Source organism: Bos grunniens, chromosome 20 (assembly GCF_055505025.1).
Source record: "Bos grunniens cultivar Pamir isolate PY7600 chromosome 20, Bosgru_T2T1.0, whole genome shotgun sequence".
Taxonomy (NCBI): Eukaryota; Metazoa; Chordata; class Mammalia; order Artiodactyla; family Bovidae; genus Bos; species Bos grunniens.
In genome coordinates, this window is record NC_141184.1 from 40,036,797 (window position 1) to 40,055,908 (window position 19,112).

At 38.8% G+C, this 19,112-nt stretch overlaps 1 protein-coding gene and 1 long non-coding RNA gene across 4 annotated transcripts in view; one reads left to right on the top strand and one right to left on the bottom strand.

Annotated features, from left to right (window-relative positions):
• The window catches only part of LOC147350285 (uncharacterized), a 171,460-nt gene that overhangs the window by 128,632 nt on the left and 23,716 nt on the right, over window positions 1–19,112 (bottom strand). The window lies entirely within an intron of this gene.
• Window positions 7,017–19,112, top strand: part of CCDC152 (coiled-coil domain containing 152) — a 40,845-nt gene continuing 28,749 nt past the window's right edge. For all 3 annotated transcript variants that reach the window (XM_086361591.1, XM_086361593.1, XM_086361592.1), the window contains exons 1-3: window positions 7,017–7,071; window positions 11,719–11,812; window positions 13,514–13,619. In XM_086361591.1, the coding sequence (XP_086217717.1) occupies window positions 11,726–11,812; window positions 13,514–13,619 (193 nt within the window). In that variant the 5' untranslated portion in view covers window positions 7,017–7,071; window positions 11,719–11,725. The remainder of the gene's footprint in view (window positions 7,072–11,718; window positions 11,813–13,513; window positions 13,620–19,112) is intronic.

A 19,112-nucleotide genomic window follows, 5' to 3' on the forward strand; every position in this document is an offset into this window, starting at 1 on the left:
TTCTTGACACCTTGTCTTAATATCTTCTGCTTGTGTTAGGTCCATATCATTTCTGTCCTTTACAGTGCCCATCTCTCCATGAAATGTCCACTTGGTATCTCTAATTTTCTTCAAGAGATCTCTAGTCTTTCCCACTCTATTATTTTCCTCTATCTGCATTGTTCACCTTGGAAAGCTTTCTTATATCTCCTTGCTCTTCTTTGGAACTTTTCATTCAGATGGGTATATCTTTCCTTTTCTCCTTTGTCTTTCGCTTCTGTTCTTTTCTCAGCTATTTGTAAGACCTCCTCAGGCAACCGTTTCACTTTTATTCATTTATTTTTCTTGGGGATGGTTTTGATCACTGCCTCCTGTACAATGTTAGGAACCTTCATCCATAGTTCTTCAGGCACTCTGTCTATCAGATCTAATCCCTTGAATCTATTTGTCACTTCCACTGTATAATTGTAAGGGATTTGATTTAGGTCATACCTCAATGGTCTAGTGGTTTTCCATACTTTCTTTGATTTAAGTCTGAATTTTGCAATAATGAGTTCATGATCTGAGCCACAGTCAGCTCCCTGTCTTACTTTTCCTAACTATATAAAGCTTCTCCAACTTCAGCTGCAAAGAATGTAATCAGTCTGATTTCAGCATTGACCATCTGGTGATGTCCATGTGTAGAGTCTTCTCTTGTATTGTTGGAAGAGGGTGACAGGCACCCTGGAGTAACAGGCAAGCTCGACCTTGGAGTAAAACATGAAACAGGGCAAAGGCTAACAGAGTTTTGCCAACAGAATGCACTGATCATAGCAAACACCCATCCTCTTAAGGTTGAAGTAAAGTAGTGAAATATTAGTTGCTCAGTCATGTCCAACTCTTTGCAACACCATGGACTATAGCCTGCCAGGCTCCTCTGTCCATGGAATTCTCCAGGCAAGAATACTGGAGTGGGTTGCCATTCCCTTCTCCAGGGGGTCTTCCCAACCCAGGGATCAAACCCATGTCTCCTGCTTTGCAAGCAGATTCTTTATGGTCTGAGCCACCAGGGAAGCCCCTCTTCTTAAGTTTACTAGGCACAAATTGAGTATAGTAGAAAGGAGTTATTAAAGAGATTGTAAGAAGGTAATTATCTGAGGATTTACTAAACAAGACAAATAAAATGGTGACGAAAAAGGAGAACTTTCATTAAAGGTCTAGACTCGTAGAGTAATATTGATTTCTTTTCTGACCTGACTCAGTTTCTTTTCAAGAAGAATGTTCTATCTCTAATGTTTATAGTTACCCTGCTATGGTATAAGTATAGGTATAGTTACCTATATTGCCTATTTATATATCTAGCTTCAGTGTGTTCGTTTTTTGATTATTTGTTTTGTTTTTTACTCATGAATCCTTTCTGGAGTTCCCAATGGAAAGGCTGCTAATGACTCCCTTGATGGAAGGCAAGAGTGTGGAGGACATCCCATTTACCTCTGTTTTAAGAATCGCCTGCCTCTTCATTTTCTCCATTTCTTTTTAATATTGCTTGATTATTTATAACTTCCTAGGAGAATACATAAACACCTGTAAATGGGTGATTAAAACTAGGAGTTGTCTCAAAAGACATTGCTATCTAACCACTGTTAGAACTAATGACCAAATTTCAATTTTTCTAACACAAAAATCATTTGTCAGATGTCCTCCAAATTTTATTGGGTTTATACTTAACCATTATATACAACAGGCCATTTTTTCCCCTTTACTGAAGTATGCATTCTGTAACAATGTTATTTTGACAGGCGTACCTAAAGATAATCTCTTTTATTTATTTTTTTTTGGGGGGGGGCAAAATGACAATATTACCTTCCCTTTATTTATCCTGTTCAAAATTGGCGTCATCAAGAAGTGGAATCTGTTCCTTCACTACTTCTATCTGGGTGGCCCTGTAATGCACTTTGGCCAATATAATGGTGCGGAAGTCACTGGGGGCAGTATTGAGCCTTGCCTTCTAGACAGCCTTGCATACAACTGCTTCTGTCCTGAAAACCTGACACTCCCTAAGAATAAGCCTGACTAAGCCTGCTTGAGGATGAGAGGCCAAGTGACAGAGTGAAAAGTCATCCCAACTCCTATCCCAGGATGCGAGAGCCCAATCATGACCAACAAAGCCACTTACAGCACTTCCTTGATCCACAGCTGACCCAAAGTTCATAAGCAAACCCAGGTAAGACCAGAAAAACTGCTCACTGAGCTCAGTCTAAATTTCTAAGCAGAAATGGCATTAGGTAAATAAATGTTTGTTTCAAACCACTAAGCTTTAGAGTAGTTTATTACACCACAATAGTTTATTGATTCAGAAACTAACATTGTTCATTGATTCACCAAGTCATTCAACAAATACCTGTGGCCTACTCTAAGCCTGCCCTGATAAGATATAATATTTCATTTTATCCCTTCCATGATCTTCAGAAGTTTGTTCTCATTTGAAAATTATAAAACTAAGGGGTAGAGAGAGAAACTGAGTTGCCTAGAATCACACAGCTCATAGGTGCAAAGCCAGGATTGAAGCTGTGTTGTGCTGTGCTTAGTCGCTCAGTTGTGTCCAGCTCTTTGCAACCCCATGGATACCTAACAGTTTATTTATTCCCTTGACCCACAATCAAGTTATCACTAAGAAGGTATGTTATGAAAAAGTTGATGTTCTCAGGAGCAAAGGAATATTCTAGACTTAAACCATTAAACTCATGACATATTATCTTTTTTAAAGTTTTTATTTTGTATTGGGGTATAGCCAATTAACAAACAATGTTGTGATAATCTCAGGTGAACAGCAAAGGGATTCAGCCATACATATTCATGTATCCACTCTCCCCCAAACTCCCCTGCTATCCAGGGTGCCACATAACATTGAGCATAGTTCCCTGTGCTACACAGTAGGTCCTTACTGGTTATCCATTTTAAATATTCATGCTATGACATTAAAGCCATCATGGATCACTTGTTTATGTACCTGTGCAGACTTAAAATTGTATTTGAGAAAAAAAAATCTGACTTCTACTGAGAGTACCCCCATAGTCACCTCCAACCAACTATGGAAGACCAAGCTACCAAGAGTTGGCTAGATTCCTTAATTTTCACAAAAAATAAGTCACCTTCATCATATGCTCATGTCTAAACTGTATTGGTTTCTTCTGAGTAAATAGAATATTTGTACTTTCTGTCCTCAAACAAAAATGCAAATTCTACCCAGTTAGCAATGTGATTCTACTTTTAACAGAAGCCTGTTGAAAGATGGAATATTTACATATATAAGGATGATTGTTTCAAGAAAAGTAGTCCAAATATTCCATGGTTTAGGATTTATCCTGGAGTCATGCCCAAATCCTTCTCTGTACATGGAGAAGGAGAGAGGTCCAACCAACATAGTTCCATGGGGTCATAGACCCTATACACACCCTGTACAGAGTGTCTTTTACCCAATTATTGAAAATAATGCTGAAAACCAGGGAGTCACAGAACTGGGACCTAAAGTTGTAGTTGAAGACAGGACAAGATGGTTCAGTAGCAGATAGTGAAATATGGGAATCAGATAAATACAGAGATAACAGCATGGAGAAGTGTGCCAAGAGTGCAGGAGGGGCAAATAAAAGCAACCCCAGCATCTATCTGTTGCCCCCAGCTAACATTCTGATGTATCCCTCGGGGCTTACTTCCATCTTATCTGCTCTGAAACATTCTTCATGATAGTGCACTATATTTAATGCAACTTCTGTTCACTTTTTAAATCAAAATCATGGATTTGTGTTTCTTTCCTTCCACTTATTATAATTTTTATTTATCATTTATTTACTTGTTGAAGGAAATGGCAACCCACTCCAGTACTCTTGCCTGAATAATCCCATGGACAGAGGAGCATTGTAGGCTACAGTCCATGGGGTCGCAAAGAGTTGGACACGACTGAGCGACTTCACTTCTTCTCTTTACTTGTTGATTATCTATTTTCCTCTCTACACTGGAAGTCCCCTGGGGTCAGGAACCATGTCTGTTTTGTTTATTCCTAGTGTTCTCATAGATCCCCAAACATGGTTGGTGCTCAACATGTTTTGTTTTGTTTTGTTTTTAACAAATAGATGAGTTAGTGCTGATGATCTTAAAAAGGCTGTCTTATGAAACTATAAGCTCTGAAGCAGAAGGAGAATGTCTTATTTGTCTTGCTCTCCCTAGCACCTAGACTCTTAGTAGCTGATATCTTGAAAGAACTTAAATATTTTTAAATGGATTAATAAATGAAGTTGTCTATTACAAGAAAAACATCAATGTATCATTCATCTTAAGATCCTTACATACATTAATTGATAACTTCCAATTTTCTTCAGTTGCATTTATTTTCCAAATCAAGGCACTTTTTAATAGATTCAAACATTAGTTTCTTTCTACTCCCTTTGTTACCATTTATAATAATGTAAGTTATTTCTCTCTTATGGTTTTCCAGGCAGTTTCTGAGCAAATGTTCAATGAGTCCTTTCTGTTTCTCAGCCAGATGGTATTGATGAATACAACCGTGAAAGGCACTTCCTTTTTAAATGAAATCATGGGCAGTTCATATAGTTTCTCATCGACAGATATATTTTTAACTCACCAGGATTTTTTTCCAAAAAAAAAAGAAATGCTAACATATACAAACTGGAAGAGAAGCTTGTGACTCATTTCAAACTAGAAGAATCAAGCCAGGTTTTCATGATTTGTTTCTGACATGTTGGTTCTTCTATTTATTCTAACTATGCTGGCACAATACAGAAATACATACATATAATATTATACACACACAAACACAGAGTTTCTTTCTCCAAGGAGCAGACAGTGCAGCAGGAAAGATAAGATATCAATTCAAACAGCCCTAACAAATACCAAGGAAGGCCAGTATGATCCAAAGTAATGGAAAAAAAGTAATAAAAGCATAGAACAAGGAAAAGTAAGTCACTGATGATTGATAAAATCACTGAATGCCTCATGGAGAAGATAACATTTTAGGAGGGTCTTGAAGTGGGTTCATCTCAATAAATAATATAAGTAACACAGAACATTATTTGCATATTTATTATTTTGAATTGGATTCCTTCATGGCTCAGTGGTAAAGAATCTGCATGCAAACAGGAGTCCTGGGTTTGATCTCTGGGTCCAGAAGATCCCCTGGAGAAGGAAATGGCAACCCACTCCAGTATTTTTGCCTGGAGAACCCCATGAACTGAGGAGCCTGGTGCAAAGAGTCAAACACAATTGAGTGACTAACAAAACAACAATTATTTTGAATCATCAATTCAAAAGGCCATTTTCAATATCCCTTTGTGTTGTTACTAATGTCAAAGAAAGCCTCTTGGATAGTCAGAAGTTTCATCTCTTGTAAGATCTCTAAAAATTAAACTATGTGTGTGTTTGTGTATGTGAATTTTGTGAAATCAATACAGTAAAGAACATGAGAAGATAACATTTTCAAAACATTTTGATGAGCTATGTTTTATCATAAGACAAATTTAAAATCTTAAAATTTTATCTGTTATTTAGTCCACTTTCCTTATTTCAAAGTGAAAAAAAAAAGACTTGGGAATCCCAATCTTTCCAAGATTACCAACTGGTCAGCAGCATGAAGAGGTTCCCCCCCACCACCCACATATTTCCCACTTTGATCTAGTTCTGTTGCCACCATGCTATAATACCTTTCAGATAATAATGTATTATTTATCCTGTTACACTTTACATTTTTCTGCTTGCCAATTTTGTTCATAGAAAAATCAAATTAATAAATCTTCCCTCTCCCACTCAAAAAAAAAAAGTAGACAGGGAAAAGATGGCAGTGGATACACTTTCAAATGGTTATCAATTTTTTTTAATTATAATAATTAATACTTTTAACACTTAACCTTTGGCACGAAGTACATTAAACACTTTTAAAGTACATCATTTCATTTAAACATTACAACAGCTCTATAAAGTAGGCCTTAGCCTGCAGTGTTACTCATTCAGTCCTGTCCAACTCTGCAACCCCATGCGCTGTCTCCCGCCAGGCTCCTCTGTCCATGGAATTCTCCAGACAAGAATACTGGAGCAGGTAACCATTACCTTCTCCAGACGATCTTCCGAAGTCAGGGATGGGCAGTTTCTTTATGAGCTGCTGCTAAGTCACTTTAGTCGTGTCCTACTCTGTGCGACCCCATAGACAGCAAGAAAGCCCGTAAAGTAGGCATTAACTAATGTCTGTTTTTACAAAGAGACTGAAGCAGGTAGAATTTAGAATCTGCTCACTGATCACCCCCTTGGTAAATAGAAGAGTTGGGGTTTGGATCCACTAAAACCCATGCCATTAAACACTGAGCTACTAAGACAAAAACTCTGTAGAAGGGAGATCATATCCATTAACTGACTCCAGACTGCACAGACTGTATTATATCCATGATTTCATCTCCATCACCTAGCACAGTGTCTGGTACTTTTATAAGCCTGCTGCTGCTGCTGCTAAGTCGCTTCAGTCGTGTCCGACTCTGTGCGACCCCATAGACGGCAGCCCACCAGGCTCCCCCATCCCTGGGATTCTCCAGGCAAGAACACTGGAGTGGGTTGCCATTTCCTTCTCCAATGCATGAAAGTGAAAAGTGAAAGTGAAGTCGATCAGTAGTGTCCGACTCTTAGCGACCCCATGGACTGCAGCCTACCAGACTCCTCCATCCATGGGATTTTCCAGGCAAGAGTACTGGAGTGGGGTGCCATTGCCTAGTTTATGTTATTGGAATAAACATGGATTACTATTTATTCAGTAGTGGTGACTCATTAATCACAACTTAATCCAACGTGATTTATTATTTGCTCAGAAAATAATTATTGATCTGATAGTCACTACGTGTTGAATCGTATTCTAGTATCTACATGAAAATACCTAAGAAGCCCAAGGAGGTAAGGCTGGAGGTGGGGCCCTAAGGGCAGGCTCAGTGGGGACTAGGAGAAGGGCGGGCCCATTGTTGGGGGAACACGCTTCCTGAGCAGGGGACAACAGTTAGGGCCGGACCAGTACCAGGAAGAAGCTGTGCGTGGGGAGGCTGTGGAAACCGCGAGCGACAACAGGTAACGCTCCAGGCTTTTCCTCCGCGAATTCGAAATTTCCTTTTCCACAGGTATTCTTTACTTAGCACTTCTTAACACTATCCTGGTTTGAGACAGAAGTTTGACCCAGCCACCTCTCCCACCCCAGGGGATTTTTGTCGTGCTGTAGAGTTGAGCTCCTAGGGACACCAGAATGGGAGAGGAAACCTGGAGCCCTAGGCCTCAGGACTGAGCGTGAATTCACGCAGTATGGTGAAGAGGGGGGTTGGGGAGATAACACAAACCTATCCTGGGGTGCGGAGGGCCGGCCTGAGCAGGGTGGGGGCGAGGGCAAGAAGGAAATGGGGCTGCCGCCCACTGTGGGGGTGGTTGAATTTGGGGTTGTAGAGGTCAGGAGTCAGTCCCGGCTTCTCAGCAAGAATTTGCCAATCACTGAATCAGCAGCCTGTGACCTAGTTCACCGGGTGAGAAGACGGTACCAACTGAAGAGATCTTGCTCTTGTCCCTCCTGCATTGGAGGAGAGGTAATGAAGACATCTAGAAGCAATCAGATGGCTTGGCCAGTGTGACAAAAGTGATAGCATGTGTTGCTAGCCAGTGTAATATTAGTGATGATTTTATGAGGAAAAGCACCTCAAGGCTCTCATTAGGAGGAAAGAGTTGGGAGAAATCAAGCTCAAGTAAAACAAACTTAGTTCAGGAGCCAGATTCTGAGACAAAGCTGTAGTAAAACCTTTTATTTATTTAAAATGTTAGGAACTACAGAGAAGATAGGAACTACAGAGAAGACATACAGATGGCCGGTAGACACATGAAAAGATGTAGGTCAAAGCTATAATGAGGTACCAAGTCACACTGGTCAGAATGGCCATCATTTAAAAGTCTACAAGTAACAAATGCTGAAGAGGTTGTGGAGAAAAGGGAACCCTCCTACACTCTTTGTAGGAATGTAAATTCCTACAGCAACTATGGAAAACAGTGTGGAGCTTCCTCAGAAAACTAAAAGTAGAGTTACTATATGATCTAGCAGTCCCACTCCTGGGCATATACCCAGACAAAACTGTAATTCAGATACTTGCTGTGAACCCCTATGTTCATAGCAACACCATTCACAATAGCCAAAAGATGCAAACAACTTAAATGTCTATCAATAGATGAATAGATAAAGAAGATGTGGTACATATGCACAATGAAATACTACTCGGCCATAAAAAAGAATGAACTAATGCCATTTGCAGCAACATGGATGCAACTAGCAAGTATAATACTAAGTGAAATAAGTCAGAAGGAGAAATAGAAATACCATACAGTATCACTTGTATGTGGAATCTAAAATATGGCATAAATGAACCTATCTACAAAAAAGAAACAGACTTGTAGGCATAGAGAATAGACTTGTGTTTGCCAAGAGGGAGGAGGGTAGGGGAGAGAAAGACTAGGAGTTTGGGATTAGCAGATGCAAACTGTTATATGTAGAAAAGACAAAGAACAAAGTTCTATTGTATAGCACAGGAAACTATATTCAATATCCTGTGATAAACCATAATGGAAAAGAATATATGTACATAACTGAGTCACTTTGTTGCATAGCAGAGCATGACTCAACATTGTAAATCATCTGTACTTCAATAAAAAAAATTTTTAAGTTAGAAATTAAGGAAAAAAGTTATGAGGAAAGATTTTTCATCATTACTTCAGATTATCCTATAAATTAAACAAAAATATATATTGTGATGATTTCTAAATTTTGCCCCCAAAGGAATTTTACTGCATTTAAATATTTTAATAGCATCATGGGATGCTATTACAGTTAGTCTTCTGTCTTAAGGAACAAGTTTTAACTATTTTAGAGTTTTACTACTATATGTGATACAGAGGATAATAATTCAGTAAACTGAAAATACACAGCTAAAATTCAAACTTAAAACCACTAATAGTTGTTAATGCAGTATAAAATAAAAAGAGGAAGGAAATGGGGTTTCTTTATAAAGTAACAAATTGTCAAACAATGTCTATGTTTTGGAGTACCTCATTTTAAACAATATGTCCCCAAAATTACTTTGAGTAATTACTTTAGGAATTTTACTTACCTTTTACTTTGGACTACTTATCACTGCCACTGTCACACACCAGGCATTTGCACATGCCCTGTTGGAACCAGAAATCAAATTGCCAACATCAGCTGGATCATGGAAAAAGGAAGAGAGTTCCAGAAAAACATCTATTTCTGCTTTATGGACTATGCCAAAGCCTTTGACTGTGTGGATGACAATAAACTGTGGAAAATTCTGAAAAAGATGGGAATACCAGACCACCTGACCTGCCTCTTGAGAAACTTATATGCATGTCAGGAAGCAACAGTTACAACTGGACATGGAACAACAGACTGGTTCCAAATAGGAAAAGGAGTTCGTCAAGGCTGCTTATTTAACTTCTATGCAGAGGACATCATGAGAAACGCTGGGCTGGAAGAAGCACAAGCTGGAATGAAGATTGCCGGGAGAAATATCAATAACCTCAGATACGCAGATGACACCACCCTTATGGCAGAAAGTGAAGAGGAACTCAAAAGCCTCTTGATGAAAGTGAAAGAGGAGAGTGAAAAAGTTGGCTTAAAGCTCAACGTTCAGAAAACGAAGATCATGGCATCCGGTCCCATCACTTCATGGGAAATAGATGGGGAAACAGTGGAAACAGTGGCTGACTTTATTTTTGGGGGCTCCAAAATCACTGCAGATGGTGATTGCATGAAATTAAAAGACACTTACTCCTTGGAAGGAAAGTTATGACCAACCTAGATAGCATATTGAAAAGCAGAGACATTACTTTGCCAACAAAGGTCCGTCTAGTCAAGGCTATGGTTTTTCCAGTGGTCATGTATGGATGTGAAAATTGGACTGGGAAGAAAGCTGAGTGCCGAAGAATTGATGCTTTTGAACTGTGGTGTTGGAGAAGACTCTTGAGAGTCCCTTGGACTTCAAGGAGAACCAACAAAAGTCCATTCTGAAGGAGATCAGTCCTGGGTGTTCTTTGGAAGGAATGATGCTAAAGCTGAAACTCCCATACTTTGGCCACCTCAGGCAAACAGTTGACTCATTGTAAAAGACCCTGATGCTGGGAGGGATTTGGGGCAGAAGGAGAAGGGGATGACAGAAGATGAGATGGCTGGGTGGCATCACCAAACTCAATGAGTTTGAGTGAACTTCGGGAGTTGGTGATGGACAGGGAGGCCAATTCATGGGGTCGCAAAGACTCAGACACGACTGAGCGACTGAACTGAACTGTCCTCAATCTAGAATACTGAAATGTCACATTTTTATTTTCTCCTTCGTGTTTGCTAGGGAAAAGTCTAAAGACAAGTATCTCATACATTTAGATTGTTTTAATCGTGATTCTTTTAGCTATTCTCACACCCTCGTGTGTAAATACTTGCTGTTTTGCAAAAGTCAGTTTCCATCCTAACTAGATGAGCTTACCTCTGGAATTCTGCAGAATGTCTTATGACTGATTCCATAGAACTGAAACTGGAACTCTTATTCTTAACTTCAGCAGTTAGTTGGTTATACCCCAAAGTACTCTTATGTAAAATAAAAGAATAGAAATACTTAGTGCTTGCTTTAAGCATATTAATTTCCTTATGTTCATTATTTACCAAACAGGTTGCCAGCCAAAAAAAATAAGAAAATTAATTGTATATGTCTACTCAGGCTGCTGCTATAACAAAATACTACAGGCTCAGTGGCTTAAACAACAGAAATTTATTTTCTCATAGTTCTGGAAGCTGAGAAGTCCAAAATTAAGGTGACATCAGTGTTGATCCTCGTGAAGACTCTCTCCTTGGGTTTCAGAGAGCCACCACCTCACTGTGTGCTCACAGGGCCTGTCCTCAGTGTGAATGTGTGGAGAGAGAACAAAATCACTCTCTTCCTCTTCTTATGAGGCCACAGTCTTATCAGATTAGGGCCACACCTGTATGATTTCATTCAACTTTAATATTCTCCTAAATATTCTATATACAAATATAGTCACAGTTGGATTTAGAGCTTCAACATGCAAATTTTGAAGGAGACATAATTCAATTCCTAGCAACAAGCAGACTACCAAGAAATTCTGCAAAAATTATTTGTGGCATGATAGTTAAATATTTTAAATACTTTAAATTGAGAATACATACAAATACAAGTGTCAGTCAGTCGTGTCCAACTCTTTGCAACCCCGTGGACTGTAGCATGCCAGGCTTCTCTGTCCATGGAATTCTCCAGGCAAGAATACTGGAAATGAGTAGCTATATTTAAAAGCCATGTATCAGACTTAGTAATGCATCAGATTTTAAATGCAGTCATATTGATGGCAAAGAGCTGAGTGATGAATGGTGACATAATTTTTGTGTAATAGGGACAAATAATTTCTACATATGCACATATCATTGCACTAATTATAGATTTGTTTAGAGAAAACTTGGCTGGAGTGGCTGTGTAGAAGAGTAGAGAAGCCTTAATTCATTTGATCGTTGTTAATAATGGTATAATAAAAATTCTCTTGAGTGCAATGGAGCTCAAGTATGTGCTCTATGAGTGGAATACAGGAACTTTAGTATTTGAACTATTATCATTATTATAGTGCTTTGTATTTTGTTTGTTTGTTTTAACACTATCTACTCTTCACTAGTTTAGATATGAATCAAAACAGCGAAGGATGTATGAAAAAGATTAGCAGTGTGAATCTTGACAAACTTATAAATGACTTTTCACAGATAGAAAAGGTATGTAAAGATATCCAACAATTGTAGAATATAAGGGAAAGTGTAACAGATTTTGTCAATGGAGGGAGTTAGGAAAAAAAAAAATATATATATATATATATATATAAAGAAGCAAGATAAAAATAATGGAAATGTATTTTTTAAGCCCCTTCTCTCTCATTTTTAAAATCTGTATTTAGAACGTATGTGGTTGTAACTCATTAATACTAGTATCAAAATGTTTTGGGGGCAAGGGAGCAAACAATTGATATACTTTTGCTAAAGTTAAAGGGGAAATACATATGTATATACCCTGGATGTCCATAAACTCAAGAATGGTTTAGTAAGGATTGAAGTAGATTCAATCTTCAATCTCTTACTCTTATGACTAATTTCCTTTTTAGTCTTTCCTGTTCTATCTGTTCCCTTTTCTCTTTTGCCTAAAAGCAGACCTGTTTGAAGTCCCCCTCCCAAACTCTACACAAATTATATGTCAGACCATATCCCCAAGTATATACTAGGCTTTTTGTCTCCTCTGCCTGGGAGAGGAGTAGGAATATCTGTTGAGAAATGTAAGTGGATAAATCAGATTTGGGAAGTGGATTTGTGAAATAGGAATAGGAGGAAGAATAATCCCTTCCTCTATTTTCTCTCTTTTTCTTATCATCCTTCTCTATTCCTTCTTTTCCTCTGTACAATGTAGTATTGCCCTCTTAAAAAAATTTTCATGATGATGGGTATTTTCATATAATGAGCTTTTTTCCAACAATGGACTTGTGTTTTTTTAACCAAGTGATTCTGACCAAAGAGAGGAGAGAGAAAGAAATAACACTTTGGTGGGAGAAGAACTGGTACAAAGCATTTGGAGCTTAACTTGGGATTATCTCTCATATTCTTAGATATTTTAAATTAGAAATATTGTTCTTTTTTAATGTCATAATGGTATTGTGATTGTACTTTTGAGTCATCTCTTAGAGAAGCATGTAAATGATAATATTTATCAATGAAATAATATAGTGTCAAGGAGTTGCTTTGAGATAAATTCAGAAGCAATGAGAATAGAGAATGGGTAGAAGTACAGATTATACAGGATAGGTTATGAGTTGATGATTTTTGAAGGTGTTTGAAGGGTACATGGCAGTTATTACATTATTCACAAAGATATATGTTTGAGAATATTTATTCATTGACTGTAATAGCAAAAAATGGGAACAGCACAAATTTTCCTCAATAGGGAACTATTTAAATAAATTAAATTCGTGAATGAAACTCAATGCAGCTGTTAAAAAGAATGAGGTAAGACTTTTACATGCTTATATGCCATCATCTCTGAGAAAGCAGTACTAAGTGGAAAATCCAAGGTGCAGAACAGAGTATAATGTGACCCTTTCCTATAGTTGTTTAGTCATAAAATATTTTGGAAATATTTATAAGGAATGGTTAGTTTTAGGAGTGGAGGTTGAATAGTTGGAAAGAAGGGAGTTCAAATTAGGTCATATTTTTACTTTTTATAACTTTTTATAACTATTCACCTATTCTAACTTTTTATTATGTTACTCTTTAAAGATAAATTAGGAAATTGACTTATTTAAAAATGTGTGCCAAACTTAATTATTAGACTTTCAGGTATTAAATGGTTTATACTTTCATATTCTTAGGTTAAAAAAAAATCAAAATAGCGGCATTGATTTGGTAATAAAATGTATTCTGTTTCTTCTATAGAAAATGATAGAATCCAGTGGGAAGAACAATATCCTGGATATGCAGTTGGAAAAAGCTAACTGTTTATTAAGAGTAATGCAAACAAAAGAGGTCGCAATGAAACAAGGTTAGTTCTTTGCTACCTGTAGAAACAATCATTCTAATGAGTGTGCTTTTTGCTATAACAGTAATTTTACATTTGTAAAATATTTTTAATTCACATAGAACTTTTCAGATTATCATTTCATTTTGTCCTTAATATAGCCCTGAAAGACTATATAGATAGGACTGATGTTATTATTCCACTTTGATAATGAAGAAACATAAACAAAGGAGGGTGATCTATCTGCATCCAGTCAGCTAAGAAATGACAAATCCAAGGCTCAGTCCAGGCCTTCAAACACATGGAAGAAGTACAGTTGAATTCCTGCCTCACAGTTACACCAGAAGAAACTTCAGATGGGTCAAAAATTTTAGTGTTAGAAAGATGCTGTCCTAGTCCCACTCGCTTCTCAGACATCCATGCCACGTGCTCTGCTCAGCTCCCAGCTGCCACCATCCCTTCTTGTGTCTACTCTGCCCCTTCTCTGTGCACCCGTTAGCCCTCAGGGAGCGTGGGAGCCTGGGCACCCAGCCTGGCATGGTGCTACTCGTTGAGAAAGTGGCATTGCTCTGCAGCACAAAGGTCTGGGACTACACTCAGTTGAACAAGCTACCTGACAACTTCTCCCCAGGCCTGGTAGTGCTGGTCTTCCCATGCAACTCATTCCTGGCATCAGGAGAACGCTAGGTACAAAGAGAGCCTGAGTTCCCTCAAGTTCAGAGACTTTTCCAGAAGTGTATGGTGAGTGGCACGCAGATGCATCTGCTCTGCACCTTCCTGTGGAAGGCCTTGCCCTGGCCCCCTGACAACCACTGTTTTCAACAGATTCCAAGCTCATCACTTGATCTCTGTGTGCTGCAGCCATGTTGCCTGGAACTTGGAGAAGTTCCCGGAAGGTGCATCTGTGCCCAACATGGAAACACTGCTGTCCTAGGAACCCAGCTATGCCTAGGGCTCCCCTCCTACTTCTGCTGTTTGCCAATCACAGTGATACACTCTGTGTGGGTTTCATCCATATTTCCTCTAAACCTGCATGGAGAAACCACCTGATGACCAGGAAAATCCCCCTAGATGAATGTTAGTCCTGTCCATTCCAGCCTCCCTTTTCGTGGACCAAGCCTCCTTACTAATAAAGTGCTGGGCATCAGGAAAAGAAAAAAAGAAGCCGTATACATACACTTCCTTGTTATGTCAACTGAGAGGGTACATAATCCATAGCAACAAGCAAAACTAGCACCAAGTTTCTAATACTATCTTATTACAAAAGGAACCAGGACTTCTTGAAGAAATGGCTGATTCTAAGACGGGGGCAAGAAATATATAAGTCGAAAGCATCTTGTAGTACCAGGAAATAAAGTACTCAAAAAGGAAAAAACTGCATAATAATGGGGTATGTCAAAGATACAGGACTCAAGTGAAAAAGTACTCAATGACCAAAGCTGAAACAATTTGAGCAACAAAATAAAATAGTATTAGATTAAAACCCCAGGTATATCCATGAGTACATATTCATAAAAATAAATGAATAAATAAATATATGGGGTGAAGAGATAAATCTCTGCAGAATTCCAAATAGCTTATGTAAATGACTTGGCCTCAAGGAAATATAACACGGCACTCATCAGGTGTGGGCTGTGTACAATGATTTTTTTCACTATCAGATCAGATCAGATAAGTCGCTCAGTCATGTCCAATTCTTTGCGACCCCATGAATCGCAGCACGCCAGGCCTCCCTGTCCATCACCAACTCCCGGAGTTCACTCAGACTCACGTCCATCGAGTCAGTGACGCCATCCAGCCATCTCATCCTCTGTCGTCCCCTTCTCCTCCTGACCCCAATCCCTCCCAGCATCAGAGTCTTTTCCAATGAGTCAACTCTCTGCGTGAGGTGGCCAAAGTATTGGAGTTTCAGCTTTAGCATCATTCTTTCCAAAGAAATCCCAGGGCTGATCTCCTTTAGAATGGACTGGTTGGATCTCCTTGCAGTCCAAGGGACTCTCAAGAGTCTTCTCCAACACCACAGTTCAAAAGCATCAATTCTTCGGTGCCCAGCCTTCTTCACAGTCCAACTCTCACATCCATACATGACCACAGGAAAAACCATCGCCTTGACTAGACAAACCTTTGTTGGCAAAGTAGTGTCTCTGCTTTTCAATATGCTATCTAGGTTGGTCATAACCTTCCTTCCAAGGAGTAAGCGTCTTTTAATTTTATGGCTGCAGTCACCATCTGTAGTGATTTTGGAGCCCAGAAAAATAAAGTCTGACACTGTTTCACTGTTTCCCCATCTATTTCCCATGAAGTGGTGGGACCGGATGCCATGATCTTCGTTTTTTGAACGTTGAGCTTTAAGCCAACTTTTTCACTCTCCACTTTCACTTTCATCAAGAGGCTTTTGAATTCCTCTTCACTTTCTGCCATAAGGGTGGTGTCATCTGCATATCTGAGGTTATTGATATTTCTCCCAGCAATCTTGAGTCCAGCTTGTGTTTCTTCCAGTCCAGCATTTCTCATAATGTACTCTGCATATAAGTTAAATAAACGGTGACAATATACAGCCTTGACGAACTCCTTTTCCTATTTGGAACCAGTCTGTTGTTCCATGTCCAGTTGTAACTGTTGCTTCCTGACCTGCATACAAATTTCTCAAGAGGCAGATCAGGTGGTCTGGTATTCCCATCTCTTTCAGAATTTTCCACAGTTTATTGTGATCCACACAGTCAAAGGCTTTGGCATAGTCAATAAAGCAGAAATAGATGTTTTTCTGGAACTGTCTTGCTTTTTCCATGATCCAGCGGATGTTGGCAATTTGATCTCTGGTTCCTCTGCCTTTTCTAAAACCAGCTTGAACATCAGGAAGTTCACGGTTCACATATTGCTGAAGCCTGGCTTGGAGAATTTTGAGCATTACTTTACTAGCGTGTGAGATGAGTGCGATTGTGTGGTAGTTGGAGCATTCTTTGGCATTGCCTTTCTTTGGGATTGGAATGAAAACTGACCTTTTCCAGTCCTATAGTGAAACATATACTGAATGGAAAAGGGGTTGATAAAGAGTAATTATATAGTGGGGAAATCTGACATACACAACTTAAAACACGAAATCAAGGTCAGCTTGATGTCATGTTGATAGTAGGTACCTGTGCTATGATGTGATGAAAATGGCACTTTACTTCTATGTTTTTTCTCCCTCTAACCTCATCTCATCATGAGATAAGCATCATATTCACATAGAGGGATATCTACAAAAGACCTGGCCAGTAGTTTGAAAAACTTAAGTGCATCAAAAACAAGAAAGCTCTGAGAAACTGTCACAGCAAAGGGGACCTGAAGAAGACATGACAACTAAATGTAATGTGGTATTGTGGATGGCATCAGAGAATAGAGAAAGGATATTAGGTAAAAATTAAGAAAATCAGAGTAAAGTATGCATGCGTGCTAAGTCGCTTCAGTCGTGTCTGACTCTGTGCAACCCTATAGACTGCAGCCCACCAGGCTCCTCTGTCATAAAGAGTCTCCAGGCAAGAATGCTGGAGTAGGTTACCATTTCCTTCTCCAGGGGATCTTCCTGACCATTGGCAGGCAGTTTCTTTACCACCTGTACCATCTGGGAAGCCCAAGTAAAATATAGATTTTAGTTAATAATAATGTATCAACATTGGTTCATTAATTGTAACAAACATACTGTACTAAAGTAAGATATTAATAATAGGGGAAACTTAGCTTAGGATATTTCACAACTCTCTGTAGCATCTTCTCAAGTTTTCTGTACATCTGTGCTCAGTCGTGCCCGGCTCTTTGCAACCCTATGGGCTGTAGCCCGCTAAGCTCCTCTGTCCATGGGATTTTCCAGGCAAGAATACTGGAGCAGATTGCCGTTTCATACTCCAAAGGATCTTCCCAACCCAGGGATCAAACCAGCATCTCTTATGACTCCTGCATTGGCAGGCAGATTAGCACCACCTGGGAAGCCCATCTATACATCTAAAACTTTTCTGAATAATAAAGTTAATTAAAGGTCAAAAAGTGAAGCCACAATAGAAGAGAATATAGGGAGTTTTGTTTTTATGTTTTTAAGACTGAAGAAAGCTTTTCCAAGTGTGACACCTATCAGTGGATATCTGGTTAAATAAATTACGGTGTATTTTGTAATGAACTACTATATAACTGACAAAAAGAATGAAGTATCTTTATATGATATAGCATCAGTTCAGTTCAGTCGCTCAGTCATGTCCGACTCCTTGCGATCCCATGAACTGCAGCATGCCAGTCCTCCCTGTCCATCAACAACTCCCGGAGTTCACTCAAACTCACGTGCATCGAGTCAGTGATGCCATCTAGCCATCTCATCCTCTGTCGTCCCCTTCTCCTCCTGCCCCCAATCCCTCCCAGCATCAGTCTTTTCCAATGAGTCAACTCGTCGCATGAGGTGGCCAAAGTACTGGAGCTTCAGCTTTAGCATCATTCCTTCCAAAGAACACCCAGGACTGATCTCCTTCAGAATGGACTGGTTGGATCTCCTTGCAGTCCAAGGGACTCTCAAGAGTCTTCTCGAACACCACAGTTCAAAAGCATCAATTCTTCGGTGCTCAGCTTTCTTCACAGTCCAACTCTCACATCCATACATGACCACTGGAAAACCATAGCCTTGTCTAGATGGACCTTTCTTGGCAAAGTAATATCTCTGCTTTTGAATATGCTATCTAGGTTGGTCATAACTTTCAATCTCCCACGTATAGTAAATGAAAATAATAATGTACACAGCAGAGTATTATCATTTTTAAAAAATATATTTTAACGCACAAACACCCTCCCCCCTGTATATTTGTAGATCCCTGGAAAGATAAACAGTGCCCTAGTAACAGTGTTTGCTTTGAGGGGAGGGAAACTGGTTAGTTTTGGGGCAGAGATTGTCAAGATATTCACTTATCACTAAACTTGTGTCTCATGTGTGTATATTATTTGAAAAACATAATCAAATACTTCCTTAAAAATTAGTTATACTTATTCTAAATCTAATGACCTTTTTCTGAATAATACACGATAGAAGTGAAAGAACAAGTGAGAATGATCTCTTAGAAAGCGAAGTGCGTACTAATTCACTTAGGAAGGGCAAACCATGTATGTGACTGGACTTGTTCAAAAGTAAATCATGATATCTTTGTATTTTCTTCACTTGATATCAGATAAACAATGCCTTTGCCAGCTCAAGATGGTAACAATATTGATATTGAAGATCAACTACTATAAAAAAAAGCCTTTTCATGCACATTTTATTTAATATTTCCGACTGATTTATGATATAGATATTAATACCTAAATTGCTTATAATGGTAGAGCCTAAATTTGACCTTAAAACAATCACTGATTTACTAAATTATACAATATAAGTGATAGCTTAATGTTCTGAGCTCTAGTTTTTAAGAATTGGATAGGATAGTTCTTCAAATTGTACTGTAAAGTCCAACAGAAATGATGCGTAGGAGAAGTTTTGCAAAGAGAATTAAAAGCTATTATTCT